This window comes from Paramisgurnus dabryanus, chromosome 8 (assembly GCF_030506205.2).
Source record: "Paramisgurnus dabryanus chromosome 8, PD_genome_1.1, whole genome shotgun sequence".
Lineage (NCBI taxonomy): Eukaryota > Metazoa > Chordata > Actinopteri > Cypriniformes > Cobitidae > Paramisgurnus > Paramisgurnus dabryanus.
Genome location: NC_133344.1, coordinates 20,221,988 through 20,241,775, shown reverse-complemented (window position 1 = coordinate 20,241,775; position 19,788 = coordinate 20,221,988). Strand labels below are relative to the sequence as shown.

General features: G+C 37.7%; 1 protein-coding gene across 1 annotated transcript in view; it reads right to left on the bottom strand.

Annotated features, from left to right (window-relative positions):
- Positions 1 to 5,283: 5,283 nt before the first annotated feature.
- The window catches only part of akap1b (A kinase (PRKA) anchor protein 1b), an 18,537-nt gene continuing 4,032 nt past the window's right edge, over positions 5,284 to 19,788 (bottom strand). Inside the window, exons 2-11 of the mRNA XM_065280888.2 lie at positions 15,731 to 17,280; positions 14,762 to 14,895; positions 12,882 to 13,008; positions 12,679 to 12,806; positions 12,289 to 12,466; positions 12,058 to 12,208; positions 11,753 to 11,820; positions 11,595 to 11,668; positions 11,448 to 11,513; positions 5,284 to 8,280 (exon numbers count right to left, since the gene is read on the bottom strand). Coding sequence (XP_065136960.1) covers positions 8,218 to 8,280; positions 11,448 to 11,513; positions 11,595 to 11,668; positions 11,753 to 11,820; positions 12,058 to 12,208; positions 12,289 to 12,466; positions 12,679 to 12,806; positions 12,882 to 13,008; positions 14,762 to 14,895; positions 15,731 to 17,255 — 2,514 coding nt within the window. The 5' untranslated portion in view covers positions 17,256 to 17,280 and the 3' untranslated portion in view covers positions 5,284 to 8,217. The remainder of the gene's footprint in view (positions 8,281 to 11,447; positions 11,514 to 11,594; positions 11,669 to 11,752; positions 11,821 to 12,057; positions 12,209 to 12,288; positions 12,467 to 12,678; positions 12,807 to 12,881; positions 13,009 to 14,761; positions 14,896 to 15,730; positions 17,281 to 19,788) is intronic.

Below are 19,788 nucleotides of genomic sequence, written 5' to 3'. Positions count from 1 at the left end.
AATACCCTGCTCTACTAAACAGTTTGTGATTGTGCTATATAAGATAATCATCTGTTAGATGAAAACTTTTGTAAAATAAATTCTGTTATATTGTTATGATATGAGCATTGAGTACTTTATTAATATGCATTACTAAACCAATCTTATTGCATCCAAACTTTCATTACGTTTTTATTTCCTTGTACAGATTGTTTAGCAAATCATTATTTGGCTGCTGTCTAATTTACAGAAATATTGTTTGAATAAAACTGTGCAAAAAATATAGTTATTATTGGATGCTTATTACTCATACTCCTTATTACATCTACTACATCATTTAAGCCATGGGTGATTCAATACATTCATATCTTACCTTTTTTATATACACCTGTACACATCACATTATGCTCAAAAAAGCAGAATAAATGTTAGTACTTAAACTCATCAAAGTTACTATCAAAGTTCATCAGTCAGTATAGGAGATTCAAAAGCCATGCTGTAGCATCAATACTAAGCAGATGCTGTCAGTTAAAGGGATAGTTCACCCCAAAATTAAAATTCTGTCATCATTTACTTACTCTCATGTTGTTACAAACCTGTATAAATGCCAATGTTCTGATGAACACAAAGTAAGATATTTTGAGAAATGTTTGTAACCAAACCATTCATGGACCCCATTTACTTCCATAGTAGGAAAACAGTATGCTATGAAAGTAAATGGGGTCCACGAACGGTTTGGCTTATTAAAGGGAAAGATTTGAGGATTGTTTACCAATGTTTCCACTTTTCTTTGTGTCAACCTTTTTTACCCAGTCATAAATTTTACTTAAGAGAGCCATAGCTAGTGTTCAAAAAGCATAAATGTTCAGCAGTCTACATTGTAAAACCAGTTTCTTCCATAGCTTGAAAGGATTTAAGTCATATGCACCAGCAGTGTACATTAACACTGTGATTTTGCTGTATGAATGGCTGGTATCAGATTTAGTAAAGTAGGCCCATTATATGAAACGCCTCAGAATCGGCCTTCATGCCAATTGCACTTTAAGTTGATGCTCTCGATTATTTTCTCAGTTACAGTTAAGAGACAGAAATATTTGGCTGCCATCCTCATAATCGACATTTAAAATGTGTCCTTGGTCATAACAGAAAGGACGTTAGCTATTCCCCGTTCATTTCTAAAAATGATGAGGGCGTAAGATACAGAAATGTAAGTGTAATTTAATTGTGCCTGGGCAGAACAATCAAATGAGAAATGTGTTGGTGTTAAACTGCCCCTCAGGAGACAAAAACACTCATTTAATTCAGGCACGGCCGTCCGGCGTTACATTCATGTGACAGAATATGTCTGAGTATCTTTTGTGCTCTCACAGTTTTCACAGATTTAAGGGTCTCGGCTGTCAAAAAGCGAGAGGATGACCCCGGATAATTATTGCTGTCCGGCCGTGAGCCTTTCAAGACTGCATGAATAAAGGTTGTGTGTGCTTGAGTGCTTTCATTACACATTACTGCCGTTTGACAGAGATCACACAGACAAAAAGCTCATTTAAGTGCACTGTAATGGAGATGGTTCTGACACTCCACGAGCTGATGATCTCATCGACCCAAAGAAACAAGTATTACTGAAGGAGCTGAAATATCGAGCTCGGGCGCCATCTAGTGGCCACATCATATTAGCGCCTTAGACGCAAATCACTTCATTAGATAATATCCGTATATTTTTTTTTAATAAAGGAGGAATATTCCTATCTTTTATTTTTTATGTAATAATCTTTAAGAAACATCTTGTTTTAAAACACACACACGCACACGCACACGCACGCGCACGCACGCACGCACGCACACACACGCACACGCACACGCACGCAAAGGGTTCTTCACAGTGATGCCACAGATGCACTATTTTTGGTTTCCCAAATCACTTCAGTCAAATGCGCAGTTTTTTTGCGCAGGTAACATATCCATCTAACTATATAAAAAAAACATTATAGAGCCTTTACTACATCAAACTACATAAAACAGTGTAATATTACTTCAAACGAGTACATGAAAACATTATATTCCTTTATTACAATATACACACTTCAAAGTTTAAAGTTTCTGTAAAGTCAATCTTCAAAAATAATTTCTAAATACATTATAAATGTTAGAAATACTGAAACACACCACAAAGACCGTAAACTACTTAGTACTGAATTGCAGAGTTAGACTGTTAAACATTTTTCCACATTTCTGTGTTTACTGTTTAGAATTATTTGGGCGGGTCTAAAAAGGTCGCTCGATGACGCATTTGAGCCACCGCGCATAGCCCCGCCCCTAAACACAATCACGAGTGTGGTATTTAAAAGTAGAAAGAGATAGCAGCTGTTCTGCGGGTGGGCGTGGTTTCAGCCCCGAAGGCGGACACCGCTTGAGAGCAGAGAATGCTGCCTATATTCCAATTTTGACAAATTATTTTATTTACTTGCCGCTTTTTCCATCACTCATATTTGGATGGTTAACACATTTTTTTTTTTTTTGTGGTGTGACAAACTTAGAACACATTTAATATCTGGGTCTTCATTTAAGGGCGTATGCTTAAAAATGTATGCTTATAAAATATTTTTTATTTGTGCAAACTTGGGAAAACTAAGGTTAGATTTAAAATATTTTTAATATAGACAATTTATTATAGAATGTTAAATTTGACACTTTGCAGGTGTGAGCAAAATGTGCCGTTTTGGGTTTGTCCTCTTAAATGCAAATGAGCTTATCTCTGCACTAAATGGCAGTGCTGTGGTTGGATAGTGCAGATTAAGGGGCGGTATTATCCCCTTCTGACATAACAGGGGGAGTCAAATTTCAATGGGCTATTTTTTCACATGCTTGCAGAGAATGGTTTACCACTGGGGACCCAATTATAGCATTTAGACAGAGAAAAAGTCAGATTTTCATGATATTTCCCATTTAAAGGGTAAGTTCGGCAATGGTATAGGAAAAGGATGGACATAAAAACTCAGGTTGCTTTAAGGCGAGTAAACCAAGGGGTTATTTTCATTTTTGGCCGAACTATCTCAGGGTGAGACCTCAAGAAGCTGCTTGGTAAAATATTTGAAAATATAAGAATATTTGACCAATTATAGCCAAATGGTGACCATGCTGGTGACATTAAAATATAAGAGTTTGATTTGTTTTACTTTAGTCGTAACAAAATTACAATACTTGGTACCATGACAAGTTTACAATTATTCTGAAATGTGTAAAGCTATATAAAGAAAGAATGAGTGCCCTTAAACGTTTGAACTGTATAAAACATTATAGTGCAAACATATACTGCGAATTGCATCAAATATTCTTTCTACATAAAAAAAAACCTAAACCAATATTTCCCAGCCTTCTTGTCTGACATCCAAGAAATTATTTGTGATTCATTGTTTTCATCTACTACCAGCACTGATATTTTCTCTTTAAATCTAAAACACTGCAAAAACCCTGCCGTGTTTAACACTTACAAAATTTCTCTCGTTTCACATATTCAACATCATTTAAAAGTTTTGTAAGTAATAAATGCATTGTATTAACTGCAAAAAAGACTTCATATTATATAACTGTCCAATGTTTATACTGAGCAGCAGATGTAAAAAGAGTCTGCATTAGTAGTTCAAAACCCAAAAAACACAAGGGGCAATTAACTCATAATAAAAATAAAAAAAATCAAATTATTTAATACACGAGTTCAGGTGCGTGTTATTTTTGGCTCCCACAGCAGCACAATGCAAATATATCACACAATTACACACATTTCTCTAGAGCTCAATGGCTTCAAGCTAAACACTTCTGCCTGTTTAACTGTCATCAAACTGACAAGTGAGAATTGCTAGACTAATGCCAAATGTGGTCTCTTATTTAAAATAATTTACACTAGCATACCTTAGAGAATCTGTTTTCTTGGATTTGATCTGGCAGGACAGAAATTGTTATGCTTATTACATGGTCTCTTACTCCCTCTAGAGGAGGAAGAGACTACTACATTTTACTCTTGGCACTATGCTTGCTGTTTTATGGGGCGGTTTTCCAGACAGAATTTAGATTAAGGCAGAACTAGGCTTTAGTTATATTACGCATAAAAAATGTACTTTTAAATGTGTTTCTAGCAAAAAATCAGTCGCCTGTGTGTGTGCAGAAACATCCTGTTATTATACAAATCCATCTATTTTTCTTTGTGTAATCTCCTTTAAACCGAAACAGTCACACAAAACAGGCTGTTGGGGATCCGCTATCAATGTGATGTCACATTGATTACGCCCCAACCATAACCGCTCACAGACTCCGCCTTATGAGCGTGTAGTTTAACCTTTTGTCAGGAAAATAATGTTTTGATGTAGTCCAAAGCACATGTGTAAGCTATCTACACCCTAATTTGCATATGGGGAGGGGAGCAGAAGCTTTCTTTTTCCATTTAAAGTAACACAAAAACAGCACATTTTTTTCATTTCAGCCACATGGCCATGTTCAACATCGTATAATGAAAGATCTAGTGTTTTGAGCTGAACCATTACAGACACATTCTGAGGATACCAGAGACTATTTTTTTATTACCAAAAACACCTAGGTTAGCAGCCTTTTAAGTAGTCTTTATAAACATACCACAAAAACATTACTGTATCCTTCTTGAGACAAAACAATCACATTATTGAGACATTTTATATGATGTGTCAGTGCAAGCTGTTTTAAAAGTAGCATATTAGGCTTCGACTAAACTTAAGCCTTGTCTGGGAAACCGGCTCTAGGTTAATTGTCAGCCCGACTCATTCCTGCCCTGTTTGTGAAAACCCAACTAGTCATTTTTTGTGATTAACGGTTTTCTAAATAAAATCATCTTACACATGTAAAAAACATTCTGTGAAATAAACACTTCATATTTTTAATCCTGAATGAGTAATGTCATGTCAAAGACTGAAATCTATGTGAAATCAAACTTTGATGCTCCCAATCTCAATTAGATTATTAGCCTTCAACCTGGATTTCACAGGAAGGGTCGGATATTTAAACATCTGGCACTTAAATGGTTGTAAAGTTGCAACTAATCATTTGCACAATAAAAGTTTTTGTTTACATAATATATGTGTGTGTACTGTGTATAATAATTATGTATATATAAATACACACACATACATGTATAATTTAAGAAAAAAAATTATATAAAATATAAATTATAGATAAATATAAACATGTATATATGCAAATGTTTCTTAATTATATACGTGTGTGTGTGTGTATTTATACATAATTATTATACACAGTACACCCACATATATTATGTGAACAAAAACTTTTATTCTGCAAACGATTAGTTGCGACTAATCGTGAGGCAGCACTAGTAAAGGCACACTGTACATAACATTTGCTCCTTTAGAAGATCCTTTAATCCAAAGCAGCCTTAAAAAACAAACAAGCACGCAAACAAATAAAAATTTGTTTTTGATTTTAATGTAAAATTAAGTTATTTTAGGAGTACTGTAAAGAAATGCATATAAAGGCACAATTTGTTTACTAAATTTAAGCACAAGCCTTTAGATAAAATGGGAATTTGTGAAAAATTAACCATGCCCAATCCTCTACCTGGCCACAAGAGTCGCTTTCAAAACTAAAATACAACATTGTATGTTTTTTTTAATAACTTTATTCTCTTTTTTCAATAGATCTGTACAACCAAAGAATCAAACCTTTCAATGAGTCTGGCAAAAAAATCTGACCTGTACTGTACATGTCTAGCAGGCTTGCTTTACACTCATTTAAATAATCAAATGATTAATTCTAGCTATGCAAATATTTCAAACCATTCCTACCAACAGAGAACAAGTGAACAGATCTTAAAAAGAGAGGTGGAAAAAAACATGTTCCCTTTTGATACCTACACTCACATCAGTGTTTTTACAAAAGTACAGTGAGATACCTTTATATATATATTATATACACACACACACACACACGCGCACGCACGCACATACACACCTGGACAAATCTAACGAAGCGTGATTTTTCATGACAGAAGAATGTAGATGGGAACATATAAAGGACACCTATGCACTAATGGTAGGAGGCAATGTGAAGATATGAGCAATTGATTTATCACAGACCTAAAGACACAAGAGTGAAACATTTCAGCTCTGAGGTCAACGTGGTTCCTTATTCATATATACTGTAAAAAAAATCCTTATTGCAAATAAACATTGAAGTTCAAACAACTTGACTTAAACAATTCATTCCAAATATTTTGCCTTATGAGGAGTTGGGCTAAAGTTATTAGCAACTTCTGACTAGTCAAAAAAGTTTGAACTCCAACATTAAAATGCAACAAGATATTTTTAAAGTATACTTTAGTGCATGTAGACATACAGGGAAAACCATAAACCGGCTGCCACAGGTCATGAAGTACACAATTCCTTAACGAAAATGATTAACTGTCCTGTAACGCAAATAAAGAGCTCATACCTGAGATGGATGCAAAACATCTTAAAACCTCAATCGTGTGAAATATTGCAAAAATACATAGAATAGTGGAAAAAGGACAGTTTGCTCCTATTGTGTAGTGATGTTTACATCTTTTAGAGGACTTTACTTTTCGATGCTGTCAGTTTATGTATACGAAGCTCTATCTTTATTACCATCAGGGTGGAAATTCATTTTCGACTTGGTCTAGAATAGCCAAAATATGCTGTGGCACATTTCTTTGTTTTGCAAAATTAATGTAACTGCATTTACTACGGGCTTTGAAGTGACACTGGAAAACACCAGCATGTGTATGAAACTGTATTGCTAAAAATCAAAATCAAATCAATTGATCTCTAACCAGACTTAAAGCCCCGGGAATGACCCAAATAGGGATGATCTTTAACATTCTGGAGTATGCAGATATTAGAGTACAGATGTTCCCGCAGCGGAAACGGGGATGAACCCTGGCCAAAAGCTAAATTTAACCGTAATCATTGAAAACATATTCATAATCATTATTCTTTTAAACAAATTACAGTAAATACAGGAGATCTAATTGCAAAGCCAACATAAAGCAAAAAGGCTTAAAGCTTTCTTGTTCAAGACAGGTGTATTGAAAAATTCACCTATTAGCCAATCGGAAGGGCGGGTGAGTTTTTGGAGATGGACATCATTTTATTTACAGTATGCAAATGTTACCGTAGACATGAATGTGGTGGTTCAAGCTCGACATGACTGGAGACACGAGCGAGACGAAAGCAAAGCGTGAACAGTGAGCCAAAGACGTGCTCTGGAGCATAATAACATGCATACAAAACCTCATACGGACCCATTCATCATAAGCATAAGGGAAGGCCCGCGTCCCTGTCACAGTTTCTGCAGCAGTTCCTTCAGGCCAGAGGTTTTCATCGGGTCAGCATGGGCTTTTACGCTTTGTATTACAGCACCGTTCAATCTCTAGTGTTGCTCGAGGGCTTTAGACTCCTTCTCAAAAGATCCCAGAGGTCAGATGGGCACAGATGTCTGTATTCAGTGTAAATCAAGAACCCTGCAAGAGCTCAAAACCGAAGATTGCTGTCAGACTCGTTCGCTCCGAGAGTCCGGGAGATCGAGCGCGCGTGGTGCAGCGAGAAGCGGGTTCGTATCCTTTCTAAGGCCACACTGTTGTACAGCCAGACATTGTGATGGATTATTGGGTGGAGTGGTAGTTTATCCCTTCTTAATTTGACCAAATTCAGTGCAGAACCATTCCTGCACAGCTTTCTCATTGTTGTGATAACAAATGCATACATGATGTCAAGCAGTCCCAAGATTACATCACTTTAAGTTATCATCTCAAAGTACAGATTACTCATCCGCGGCATAATCCGATTGGGTTTGTGCTGGAAGGAGTCTGGTCGGACGGAAAACATGATTAACCTTTATTTAGTTACAAGATTTGAAATTAACAAGAGCACGGAGTCAAGGAACGTCTTCAGTCCTTATCGGTGTTCAAACACTTGGCTCTCTTCGTTTACCTTTTTTTTACAGTAGGCAGATTTCATACGAAAAGGGGATAGAAAATCAGGTAAAGAAAACGCAAGGTGATGGAGGAAAAGCAAACAAAAGAAAGAATTTTCCTGCACTTCAGATAGGAGCTGTAGGGGAGCACATGGTGGGTTGAGGAGACAAGAACCTGCGGGTCTTCATGATGACTGGTGATAGTAAGGGGCAGGTGGGCCGAGAAGTGAGTGAGGAGAGGTGGGGCGAGAGAACAACACTGGAGGATCAGAAACTGTCCACCCAAGTGCCGTAACCTCGCTCTGCCAAAGTGCGGTTGAGCAGGACCAACTACAAAACAGAAAACAAAGAAATGAGTTGTGTTGGTTAAGAAACATCTACATTATATTCTTACATATAGGCCCCTTAAAAAGTTTAACTTCTTGAAAAGCACCCCCACTCTGGCCCAAACCATGAAAAGACCTACTTTCACTAAAAGGGCTGTTTTTACTAAACCTTTTAGAGTATAAGCATAACTGTTGTATCATTAGATAGAAGACACTTTGAGCTTCATTTTCCAGGTTTCGAAATTATTTTAATGTAGAGACGCTGAAGTACATTGTAATATTTTTTTTTGCATAACATCTTTTTTAATACTACAAATCTTAATGATAAATATGTGTGTGAAACCTAGAAATGCAATGATGCCAAAGCCACAAGACTAAAGGAGTTATATTTCACGTTTGAAGTCAATAGGCCCAAAAATGAGGTTCTTGCAAGAGTTTTTGTAAGACTAGTGCCTTTTCTAAGTGCCAGTCAGCCCCAAAATAAAAGTCTTTTGTTTACATGCATACACATTCGTTCATATTATTGTTTATCCTTATATAAGCTTATAAAATGCAGTTTCCACACCCGGAAATAAAACGTCACACAAAGATCGTTGGATTCGTTATCTAATTGGCTACACGTTCTGTCTATCAATATTTTCCATTAAGTCATTGGAGGAACGAGCGAGTCAGATGACGTCACGATATTTGACAGCGCTGTTTGGATATTATGTATTATACTCCCGCCTACTTTTACATACATGTTTGACCGCTGGTTTTGAACGCGAGTGTAAACTCATATACAAGTGTTACGATGTAAATAGTCCTAAGATTGTATATTATATTCTATTAAAAGACGTGCATGTGAAATCTGATGTAAACAATAGGGCTGTCACTTTTTATTCGATATTCAAATATGCATTCGAACATGACGCGAAATATCCGTATTCGAACTATAAATGAACCATCCGGTTTTTTAAATGCCATGTGTAGCGCATTTTTTACAGTAACACCTCGTAATAGGAAGGAGGCTGAGAGTGAGACCGACGACAGCAACTGTGCGCAAGAGAGGGAATCAAATGGGACCAAAATGAATCTCATGTGCATGTCAAGATAGAATTATAGTTTGTATATAAAATGACATTGTTTATAGTGTTAAATATTATAGCAGAATAAAAAGCTTGTGTTAATTCGTTTGCATTATGAAATTAGCATGTATGAAGATAATTTCATAATTTTTACAACGCAATGTAAACTTTATATTAAACAACAACAGCATTTGTCTTGTAAACGGATTTGAAATGATCATGTGCTGACTGTTGCGCGTCACATTGACGACAAGTGAGATCTGCTTAAAGCGGTAAGTTTAATTTCATCTCAAGAAACAAAGGGTTTGTGCTCTCTATCATTTAAAACGGGCGAGTAAACAGCACGCGCAGGGTTAATGTACTTGTGAATGACGGCTCACAAACGCGCTGGATAGGTTTTGTATGTGTGCTTGTTGTCAATGACAGTTCTGGTCACAAACACGCTCAAGCGCGGAACGTGTGCTTGTCAATGACGGGCATTAAATCCGCGGAATTCCGCGGAGTTTTCTGCCGAAATCTGCGGGCGCGAATTCCGTTTGCGTCTGCCTATATACTCCTGCTGCTATTTAAGTTGTCACGTTATTGTTTGTAACTGTTCTGAATCATACTTTTATATATATATATATATATATATATAAGTTTGTTATTCATAAGTTGATAACCTGCAGTTTCAAACATTAAGTAAAAAAGTAATCCAGACAACCCTGTTTATGAGTGTCACTGTTAATAATTTTGTGATTGAATCTCCATTACGGTGGGTTTTTGATGCACGTGGGGGGGCGGCGCCTAGATATTCGAATATATTCGGATACATTGCATGATATTCGAAATCCGTTCGAATTTGATTTTTCTCAAAAGTGACAGCCCTAGTAAACAATGGACAATATATCTCTAGTTCACGGATTATACGCATCTGTGGACAAAAATGTCATTGGATGAATTTTATTGGAGAGTTTTTATGGATTATTCACACATCTGAAACAGACTGGATTCGATTCGCGATCATTATACCAATACAAAGGTAAGGAGTCACGTTTATATTTTGCATGTTGTCATCTGGACTTCTGTCACAAAATACTACATTTATGATGCTAGAGCATCTGTATCTCAAAACAGAGACCATACACTGATGCTAAACTCGTAGACATTTTAAAGGATGTAAATTAATGTTAATATTATTATTGTTTGTAGACAGTAGGCTATATAGATATTGTTAGCAGCATAAAAAAAAAAACTGACGTCTTTCCGCCCCCGAGCTAGTGCGCATCGAGAGGTTAAAGTAGGGATGCATGACGAATAATCAAATAATGTTTTTGTTTACATCATATATATGTGTGTGTGAACTTTGTATAATAATTATGTATATATAAATAAGCACAAATGCATTTATCATTTTAAAAAAAAGATATTTATACATAATATAAATTATACATAAATATACAAATGTATATACAAATATAAACATTTCTTAAATATATACATGCATGTGAGTGCATTTATCTATATTATATTATTATTAGAGCTGGGCATAGATTAATCTAGATTAATCTCATACAAAATAAAAGAAATTTTTTTGCATAACATATGAGCTTGTGCTGTGTGTAATTATTATGTATATACGGTGTAACATTCATGTATGTATTTATTTATATTTTTTATATTCAAAATTATATTTAAATAAAAACAACTATATTTAAATAAAACATTTCTTAAATGTATATATAAATGTATGTGTGTGTCGGTGGGTGTGAGTGTTTAAATATACATAATATTTACACACATCACAAACTTATATATTATGCAAAAAAATACTTTTATTTTGTATGAGATTAATCTAGATTCCGGCACCTAATTATTATATACAGTTCACACACATATATGATGTAAACAAAAACTTTTATCTGCTATAGATTAATCGCTATGCATCCCTAGTTTGAAGTATTTGACTTGGCAATTCACACCATTAATAATTCAACATAACACAGTATGTGACCCTGGACCACAAAACCAGTCAAGTTACACAGGTATCTCTGTAGCAATGGCCAACAATACATTTAATGGGTCATGTGGTATAAATGAGCAATAGTAAATGAGAACATCTCACCTCCTCTCCCACCATGTTCCACATGTGTACTAAGGGAAGTCCTGTATTGTTGTCATAGTTAGTAACCTACAAAAGATTGAAGCAATAAATTCACATTAACTGTATATAAAAAAAAGAGGCAGAAGATTTCCTTAATGAAAGACTTACCTGTGTCAGCAAAGGAACTCCTCTTGTAATCTCTTCTAGTGCAGAAGTGGCTTCAGCTGAGAACCTGTCCTCTCCTTTAATGTTAATATAAAGAGTTAAATCCTACTGGATTAAGGCGATTAAAAAAATCCATCTTAAAGGTTTAAAACAAGCCAAACCTGGAAGAGGGGCAATGTTGTCCAATAACACCTCAGTTCCTTGGAAAGGTAATGTCACAAAGTCCGACCTGATAAGAAAAGTTATACGTTTAGTTCACCCCCCAAAAATTCATCACAATTGCTCCTACATTAGACCACATTGTAAGGGATAGTTTATCCAAAAATAAAACATGAAAGCCACACGGTTTGGGAGCAACATAACTCGAGTACATGTTTATTTTCAGGTAAACTGTTCCTTTAAGTAAGTCACTTTGGTCTTAGTATTGACAAGCAAAGGAAAAAATAATGAAGGACAGGAAATCAACCTAATCTGACGCAAGCTGTCGATCTTGACCCTCTCGTAGCCTCCATAATCGACATATCGGATCTCTACTTCATTTGACTCTTTGTAGTACGAGATGACCTGCGCTCGCCACCAGGCTCCTTCAACAGCCGGGGCCGCACAAATCACTCCAACTGATGAAAAGAGATGGAAGTCAGGATGAGAAAGAGATAACAAAAATGAAAAAATACAGACAGATAAAATACCATCTTACCTTCAACTGGTGATGGCAACGCTGGCGTGCCAGGCTGCGAATAACACAGGAACATCTGCTGGTCCAGACTGCGCAGAGCGTGGTATGTCGGGTGAGTGTGTTGCTGGACAAACACATGACCGGCTGATACGATATTCACCACAATCACCTCAACTGTAACACCGTTGGGCAAAAGAAGCTGCAAAACAAATGAAGAGCTCATTTTTTATGTCTTTTTGTACAAGTTTCTATCACCAATGGGACACTGGAAAGTTTCATATACAACATGACGCGATGCATTTATCAAGGAAGTCTCTAAAATATTGCATACGTCTCCATCCTTCATTTTTAGATCATCACATACACAACCAAAGTCCTAACGTAAAAGAAACTGTAATGAGCTAATCTTACCCAGGATGTCATTGGCAGGGAAGGAAGGGTTAGTGGTGGAGGAGGTGGAGCATACAAGTTGGTCAGGTCCAAATCCTTAAACTTTTTCCCGATCAAAGTCAGTGCTTTATCAACCTGCTGTTGGGTTCCTAAGAACATCAAAAAACTAACGTTAAGGAGATCATTAGCAAAACTGTAAGAAAAATCAGATTAGATCCACATACCCTCTATATGGCAGATCTGGAACTCTTGGGTGTAAGGCAGGGTTGAAATGTAGATCTTCGCACCCGATGTCTGTTTCAGGAAGCTCACGTATCTTCCCTGCTTGCCAATGAGCCGTCCAACTAGATGCTGCAAAATCAGACAGGATGCAGGATAAATAAGTGCAACTCTTAATGAAACGAAGAACTGATGATGATGTTTTTTTGTATGAACTGCTTTTGCATTTTATATTCTCAATTCAAAGAACTAGCTGAAGAATATAAAAGAATATAAAAGATTATAATATATAATAATATAAAAGAACATAACACTCAAATTGACTGACTTTGCATATGAAAATCATTTCAAGTTAAAAGCTAAAATTACCTCTCCATAAAGAAATACACAAGTGTTTTCAGAAAGCCGAAGCTCACTGTATGTAAATTACGTAATGTATGTAAAACCAGTCATGACAGTATTTTCTTTTATTAAGATTTATACGTCATCCAAAAGCTGAATAGGAAAATATTTGTCTCGAGATAAACTATTTAAAAATGTGGAATCTGACGGTGCAAAAATTTAAATATTGAGAACATTCCCTTTAAAGTTGTCTTAATGAAGTCCTTAGCAACACAATACTATATATAAATAAATATTTGTTTGATGTTTGATTTATTTACAGTAGTAAATTTACTAAATATTTTAATGGAACACGATCCTTTAACATCCATACAATGTATGATGGCTAATACTACAAATATACCTGTGCGAATTAAAGGGATAGTTCACCCAAAATGAAAAACTCTGACATTATTCTCTCATCCTCATGTTGTTCTAAACCTGTATGAATTTCTTTTTTCTAATGAAAACAAAAGAACATTTTGCTAAATGACGGTAAGCACAGTTGACAGTACCTAATGAATTCCATCGTATTAGTTTTTCCTACTATGGAGGTCACTGGTTACAATCTGCTGTGTGCTTACATCATTTATCAAAATATCATATTTTGTGTTCATCAGAAAAAAGTAATTAATTCAGGTTTAGAACAACATGAGGATGAGAAAATAATGTCAGAATTTTTAATTTTCGGTGAACTATCCCTTTAATTCGCACAGGTATACAGATATTTCTACTGCGTGTCGAGGTCGAAGTGCAGCAAACTAAGTGCTCATCCAATACAATATAGTTCTAATTTTTTATCCCCTTAAAAAATTGCCACGTTTTATTTAGTGCCACTATACTTACTCGTGTAACTACTCATGTAACAGTCTTTAAATAGGGAAAACATGGAAGTGTTGGTGGCTTCTTAATTCATCCCTGTTTGGATCCTAAAGAATGAATGGGGCTAGGCTAAATGCTAGCACATTTACAACACACTGTACAAAAATTACGTGCACGCATCAAAAAAAGATAGGTATGTATTAATTCGTCCAAGTTGATGAAAGAACATAGTAAAATATTGAAAAACTGTGGCGTGTTACTTTAAGAATGGTTTTGTGGTCCAGGGTCATATTTTGCTTTTATAAATTTGGCAAATGTTTTTATTCAAAGCAACATTAAATGCACTCAGTCTGCATTTTTTATCAGTTTGTGTGTCTCCTGGGAATCGAACCCATGACTTTTGCGCATTGCTAATGCAATGTTTCACCAGTTTAGCTACAGGAAGACTAATCTTTAAGAAAAATAAAGATACAAAAGCTGTCACCGGGCTGGTACACTTTCATATTAGTACCTCAACGGTAAATATTTGTACCAAAGTAGAGATATCTGTACCTAGATGGTAACTATTATTTAATGTGTACTGTCCCAGTGAAAGCTTTTGTACCTTTTTTCCTGAGTGTGTAGACACAAAACTCGATTTTTTCATCCATACAGTGTTAAATTGGTTTTCTGATAGACACACCTTTGGCACCTCAATCTCCCATACAATGAGCTCTGAGCTCAGTGATTGACAGGCCTGGCTGCTGCTTGTGAGACTCTCTCCCATCCCCAAAGTGGAACAGCTGTCCACTGAATCCATGCTATTCACATCCGAACCTGTGCAGAGAAAAGCGACAAATGTGGTCCAGGAAATAACACTTCACTAAAAATAAATTCACATAAAAAGTTTATACAAATATAAAAAAAAATATGCTCGAATAATAATCCAGTCCTAATCCATTCTTAACATTAGATGCCAAATCGGGCTACCTTTCAGAAAAAATACAGATGAGGATACGTCTGGAAAGTGGATACACAAAAGTAATAGTCACCTGAAGCAAATCCGGAGTTGATTTGGATATAGTTACAAGTATAATTAGCATAGCTAACTAAAAACGCATCCATTGCATACATGTCCCTGAAAACATCACAGCTACATATATTCATGTCCTCCATGAGGTCTAAACAAATCATTCCTTCACAGACCGAACGCAAATGCCTGCTTAACCAGGACATCACCGCCTGCTAAGCAACCAATGGGTAACAATAACAAACATGACTAATACAGATGACAAGGTAAACTTCCCAAACATAACAAGAGATAGCCTGGAAATCAAAAATCTACTACAAGTGGATGACTCAGTTATCCTTAAATACACAATTTTGCATTTCAATCAATGGCATGCAAAATTCAGATCCCATGTAAGGAAGTTGCCGTAGTAGGGAGCAGTAAAAACAGCCGTGCACATGTGTGGTGGTGCTCATGTAACACGCTGTTTGGGAATTTGAGCGTCTGCGGTTTCTCTTTAAAGCATTTGGATATGAAGCCATTGAGTGGTTGAGAGGAAACCTTGACTCAGGATTTTTTTACACCACTGTATCCGGCCAACAACAGATTTGATACGGACTGCATTTTAATACAAAAACATATATAAAGTGTTGTGTCACTCACCTCCTGATTGGTCAGCTTCGATCTCACTGATAACACCGTTTCTTAAACCCATGCCGTTCAAGCGTGCCGCCTCGCAAACAGAAGCCACATTCTCAGCGGTAAGCGGGGACTCCTGTGGGCCAGTGAGAACAAGACTCTCCTGACCATCTTCATGACCCTCTGAGGCCCTACATGAAATTTGAATGAGGTCCGACACAGCTGAGGACAATCCCGTGCTGTGGAGATCCTCGCTGCTAACGCCATCCTCTGACTGGCACGTGCTACATCCCGAATCTTCGACGAGGGCTTCCTCGATCTGCAGCTTTGCCACAACCGGTGCCAACTCCACCGGCACAGACTGTCCTTCGCTCTTCACTTTCCTCCCATCATTCTCCGGCATCTTCCACAGTGAAGGTGCCAGACAACCGTTGACTATCTCCTCTTCTGCCTGTGCATTTTCTGCATGGCTTTGATAAGAGGTGCTCTCCAAAGATACACACAGCTCTGTTTCAATGGTGGCTTCTCGTCCGTTTACAGCCAGTGTGCCATCGACGCCCACTTCTGAGCCCTTGCTGTGCCGGGACTCACAGCTGCTGACCGCCATGACCTCCTGGGTGGCTGCAGAGATGACCTCAGTGATCAGCCCTGCCGCTAGACGTTGTAGCTCCTGTATGTCCGGACTGGCCTCAGACTGAAGGCCCAGGTCTCCGTTTTCGTGGTGCCGGGCCTCTGTGGAGCTTTCCGAGATGGGTGTGCTGGTAATGTGGGGGAATGTGGCCAAAGCCAGGGGTGTTTTTAGACTTGACGTCTCCAGCTTGTCAACTCCATCCTCCGTTGAGGAAGTAGTGGAGGCTAGCTCAATATCTGTCACGTCACCTGGCAGGTTATTTATACACGTTGGGGCCGAGGCTTCGGTTGCCACCTCTCCCTCTGGCTCGGGACGCTCTGCCTTGGCCAGTTCTGTAGACCGCTCCCTGTCTGGTTGTTTTTCAGCCTGCTTTTCGATTGAGGCTGCAGTCCCTAAATCTCTCACTTGGGATACCTGAATCGAGGTTTCTACCTCTGGTCCCTTGTGATGAGAGGTCTCCTCCACAGTTTTTGTTGGGGTCGAAGATGAGACCGGAGATGTGTGTCTGGTGGTCTCTGGGTCACTTGTTTGGGGTGCTGATATTCTATTGCTCTGAGGGGTGCTTAGCTGTCCGCTCGCCAACACGACCGGGGGAGAGCCAAGAACCTCTTCCGTTGTCGCTTTTAGCACCGGTGTGTGTATCTCTGCTACAACTTCCTGCTCAACAGGTCTGTGCTCTTTGGCCTTGACTTTGTCTCGACTGGTCCTACGGTGGGTGCTGCTGGCTGTGAGACAGCCTTTGTCGACCATCCCATTGCTGCCCTCACCAGAGGAAGACTGCAAGCCCATAGCCGACCCCTCCTGACTGTCAAGGCTGGGGATTCGCTCTTTTTTCCGGGAGATGTACCACCACCAGCCTATGAGCGCCAGCACTCCAGGAAGCGTATACGGAACAAAGGACCGGAACCTCAGTGGCATCTCCTCTGGACCCTAGCAGCTACACCTGTGGGGCAACACAAGAAATGATGGTTAGTTTCCAAAGACAGTGCTTGAGTCATTTCTTGCTACATCACAAGTAAAAGGTAAAAATGTCTATTTTTGCCCTATTTGGAAGGGTCATGAATAATAATGCTGAGCTCTGCTCTGAGGCGCATGCCAGTAGCTCACATTAGTAAACTTGTTGGGGCATACATCTCGACTATTACATTACAGTCTGTGTTTTGTTGAGATTGGCCTGTTTTCCAGCAGTTTTTTGCATGCACAAGGTTTACATAAGAATGAGGAAACAACCGCATTGAGGCTCATGATATGTCAGAACTTTTATTATTCATCTATGCCAAGGTAAATAGTTTTTTATTCTATGGCACCTTTAATGTTTCGTTGCAATGAAAATGTTTGGGTAAAAACGAACCAATCTGTGAAAACCCAGCTGTGAAAATATCTTTAATACTGATATCACTGTGAAATTAATAATTAAAATAAAACTTTGATTTAATTTTTTATTATGAGACTTTAGTCTGGATTTCAAAGGCTCTGTCCCAAATGGCACACTCCGGATTTGTGGACCTTCTCAGAGTTCACACTTATATGACATCATGTAATGTAGATCTTGGGGACCCTTGACGCGAGTCCAAGAGGTCGCACCGGAGTCGTATTTTGGGACAGACTCGAGAGTCACGCCGAAAATGGGAAGAGAAGTTGCCCATCAGTCTGTGAACTCCTCCCTTCCGTCGTCTGATTTCTAATTCGCAAGGACTTCTGGGTTGGTAAAGTGTGCGAAGCGTGCTGCAGTGCGGGCTTCGCCGAAGACCGCATCAAGGGTTCAAAGGGGGCGCTGATGAGCACATTTCGAAGCATAAAAACGACAGATGGGACACCCTAGTGATGGTCGTTTTCGAAGCACTGCTTCATGAGGCTTCGAAACATTTACAAATCTTTTGTTTCCAATCAGTGGTTCGGAGCGTGTTTCAAACTGGCCCAAGTCACGTGATTTTAACAAACGAGGCTTCATTACGTCATAACTGTTTCGAAAATCTGATGGTTCACCACTGAGACATGATCAGTGTCTTATATGTTTAGGTGATCTCGGGTCAGTTTTATTATGCAAGTTCATAAAACATTTATCCTTCTGACTAATAACACTGCCATTTTGTCTACTTTTTGTTTATAGACAGATTTAATGACAAACATTTGCATAATTAAAAGCGTAGTTAGTTTTAATGATTTGTTTGCCCCAGGGGTCGCCAGCGTGTGTGGTGTTTCGAACTGCTTCGAAAAACTGAATCAATTTTCGAAGCAATTGGTTCAATTGATTCGAAGCTTCGAAAAGCTTCGTTTCTCCCATCACTAGGACACCCTACAGACTCGTAGACTAAGCGAGCACGTGCAATTTAAGGCAAAGAGACCGAAAATCCACATGAAGTGCGCCATTTGGGACAGGGCCATAAACAGGATTACAGATATAAACAAAACCAACTATTTGGTTAAACTAGAAAATATGACCCAACTATGGGTTGAACCCAGGGTTTTTCAAACTTTTTGATGGCAGGGAGCCCCACATATGATGAACCTATAGCGAGGGACCCCTTTTTTAAATTATATATATATATATATCGATATTTTTTATTAAAACTCTTATATGTATTATTGTGATATTATAAAGACAGCAAATTGTTTAAAAACTTACTTAATTGGCTACACAGACTTTTCACACTTTTTACTTTCTTTTTTCCTCTTTAAATTTTCTGGGGATCCTTTAAACCTTTTGGGGACCCCAGTTTGAAAACCCCTGTGTTTAAACAACCCAGCAAATGTTAATTTAACAGTGACAGGGTAGGTTGGTTCATATTTTACCCAATAATCATGGGGTGAAAATAAAATTTTGTACTTGTTTATATTTTTATCTACTGCAATATCATTTACACAGGTAGCTATGTGTCAACTGTAGTCAACTACACCGGCACAAACCAAGCAACAAGATGCTTAAAGATCATGATTACTTTCAACAACATAATATGATTTGCATGTTATAAAATGTAATGTTATGAAGTTTGTACAGAAGTCTGAAATTCTCGTCCAAAATTTTGGCATGTTAAAAAGGTAATACGATCAATCACCCCTTCAAAACTTTCGTCCGTCATAAAAAAAAATGTTTCTTCACATCCGTAGCATTCAGAGCCATCATACAAATGAACGCCAAAATTAAGAATAGCGTCTGACTTTTCACTTCGTCCAGCAGCACAAAGCGCAGAAAAGAAAGAGATGGAATATAAAGACAAACGATGGTGACAGATGATTGCAGAACAGCTAGGAAAACAGGATGGTAGCTACTGATTTCAAAACAAAGGAACGAAAGATTATAAAGCATTGTGCTCAAGTTAACTAAGCTTGTTTCTCATGTCATTGAGTGAATAGTGTTAATGTTACGAAAATTCCAGTCGTATTAGTTTGCAAATTTTCGGAATGAGTTCATTAACACATCGGCCTCAGTGGGTAAACATAATGTGTTATA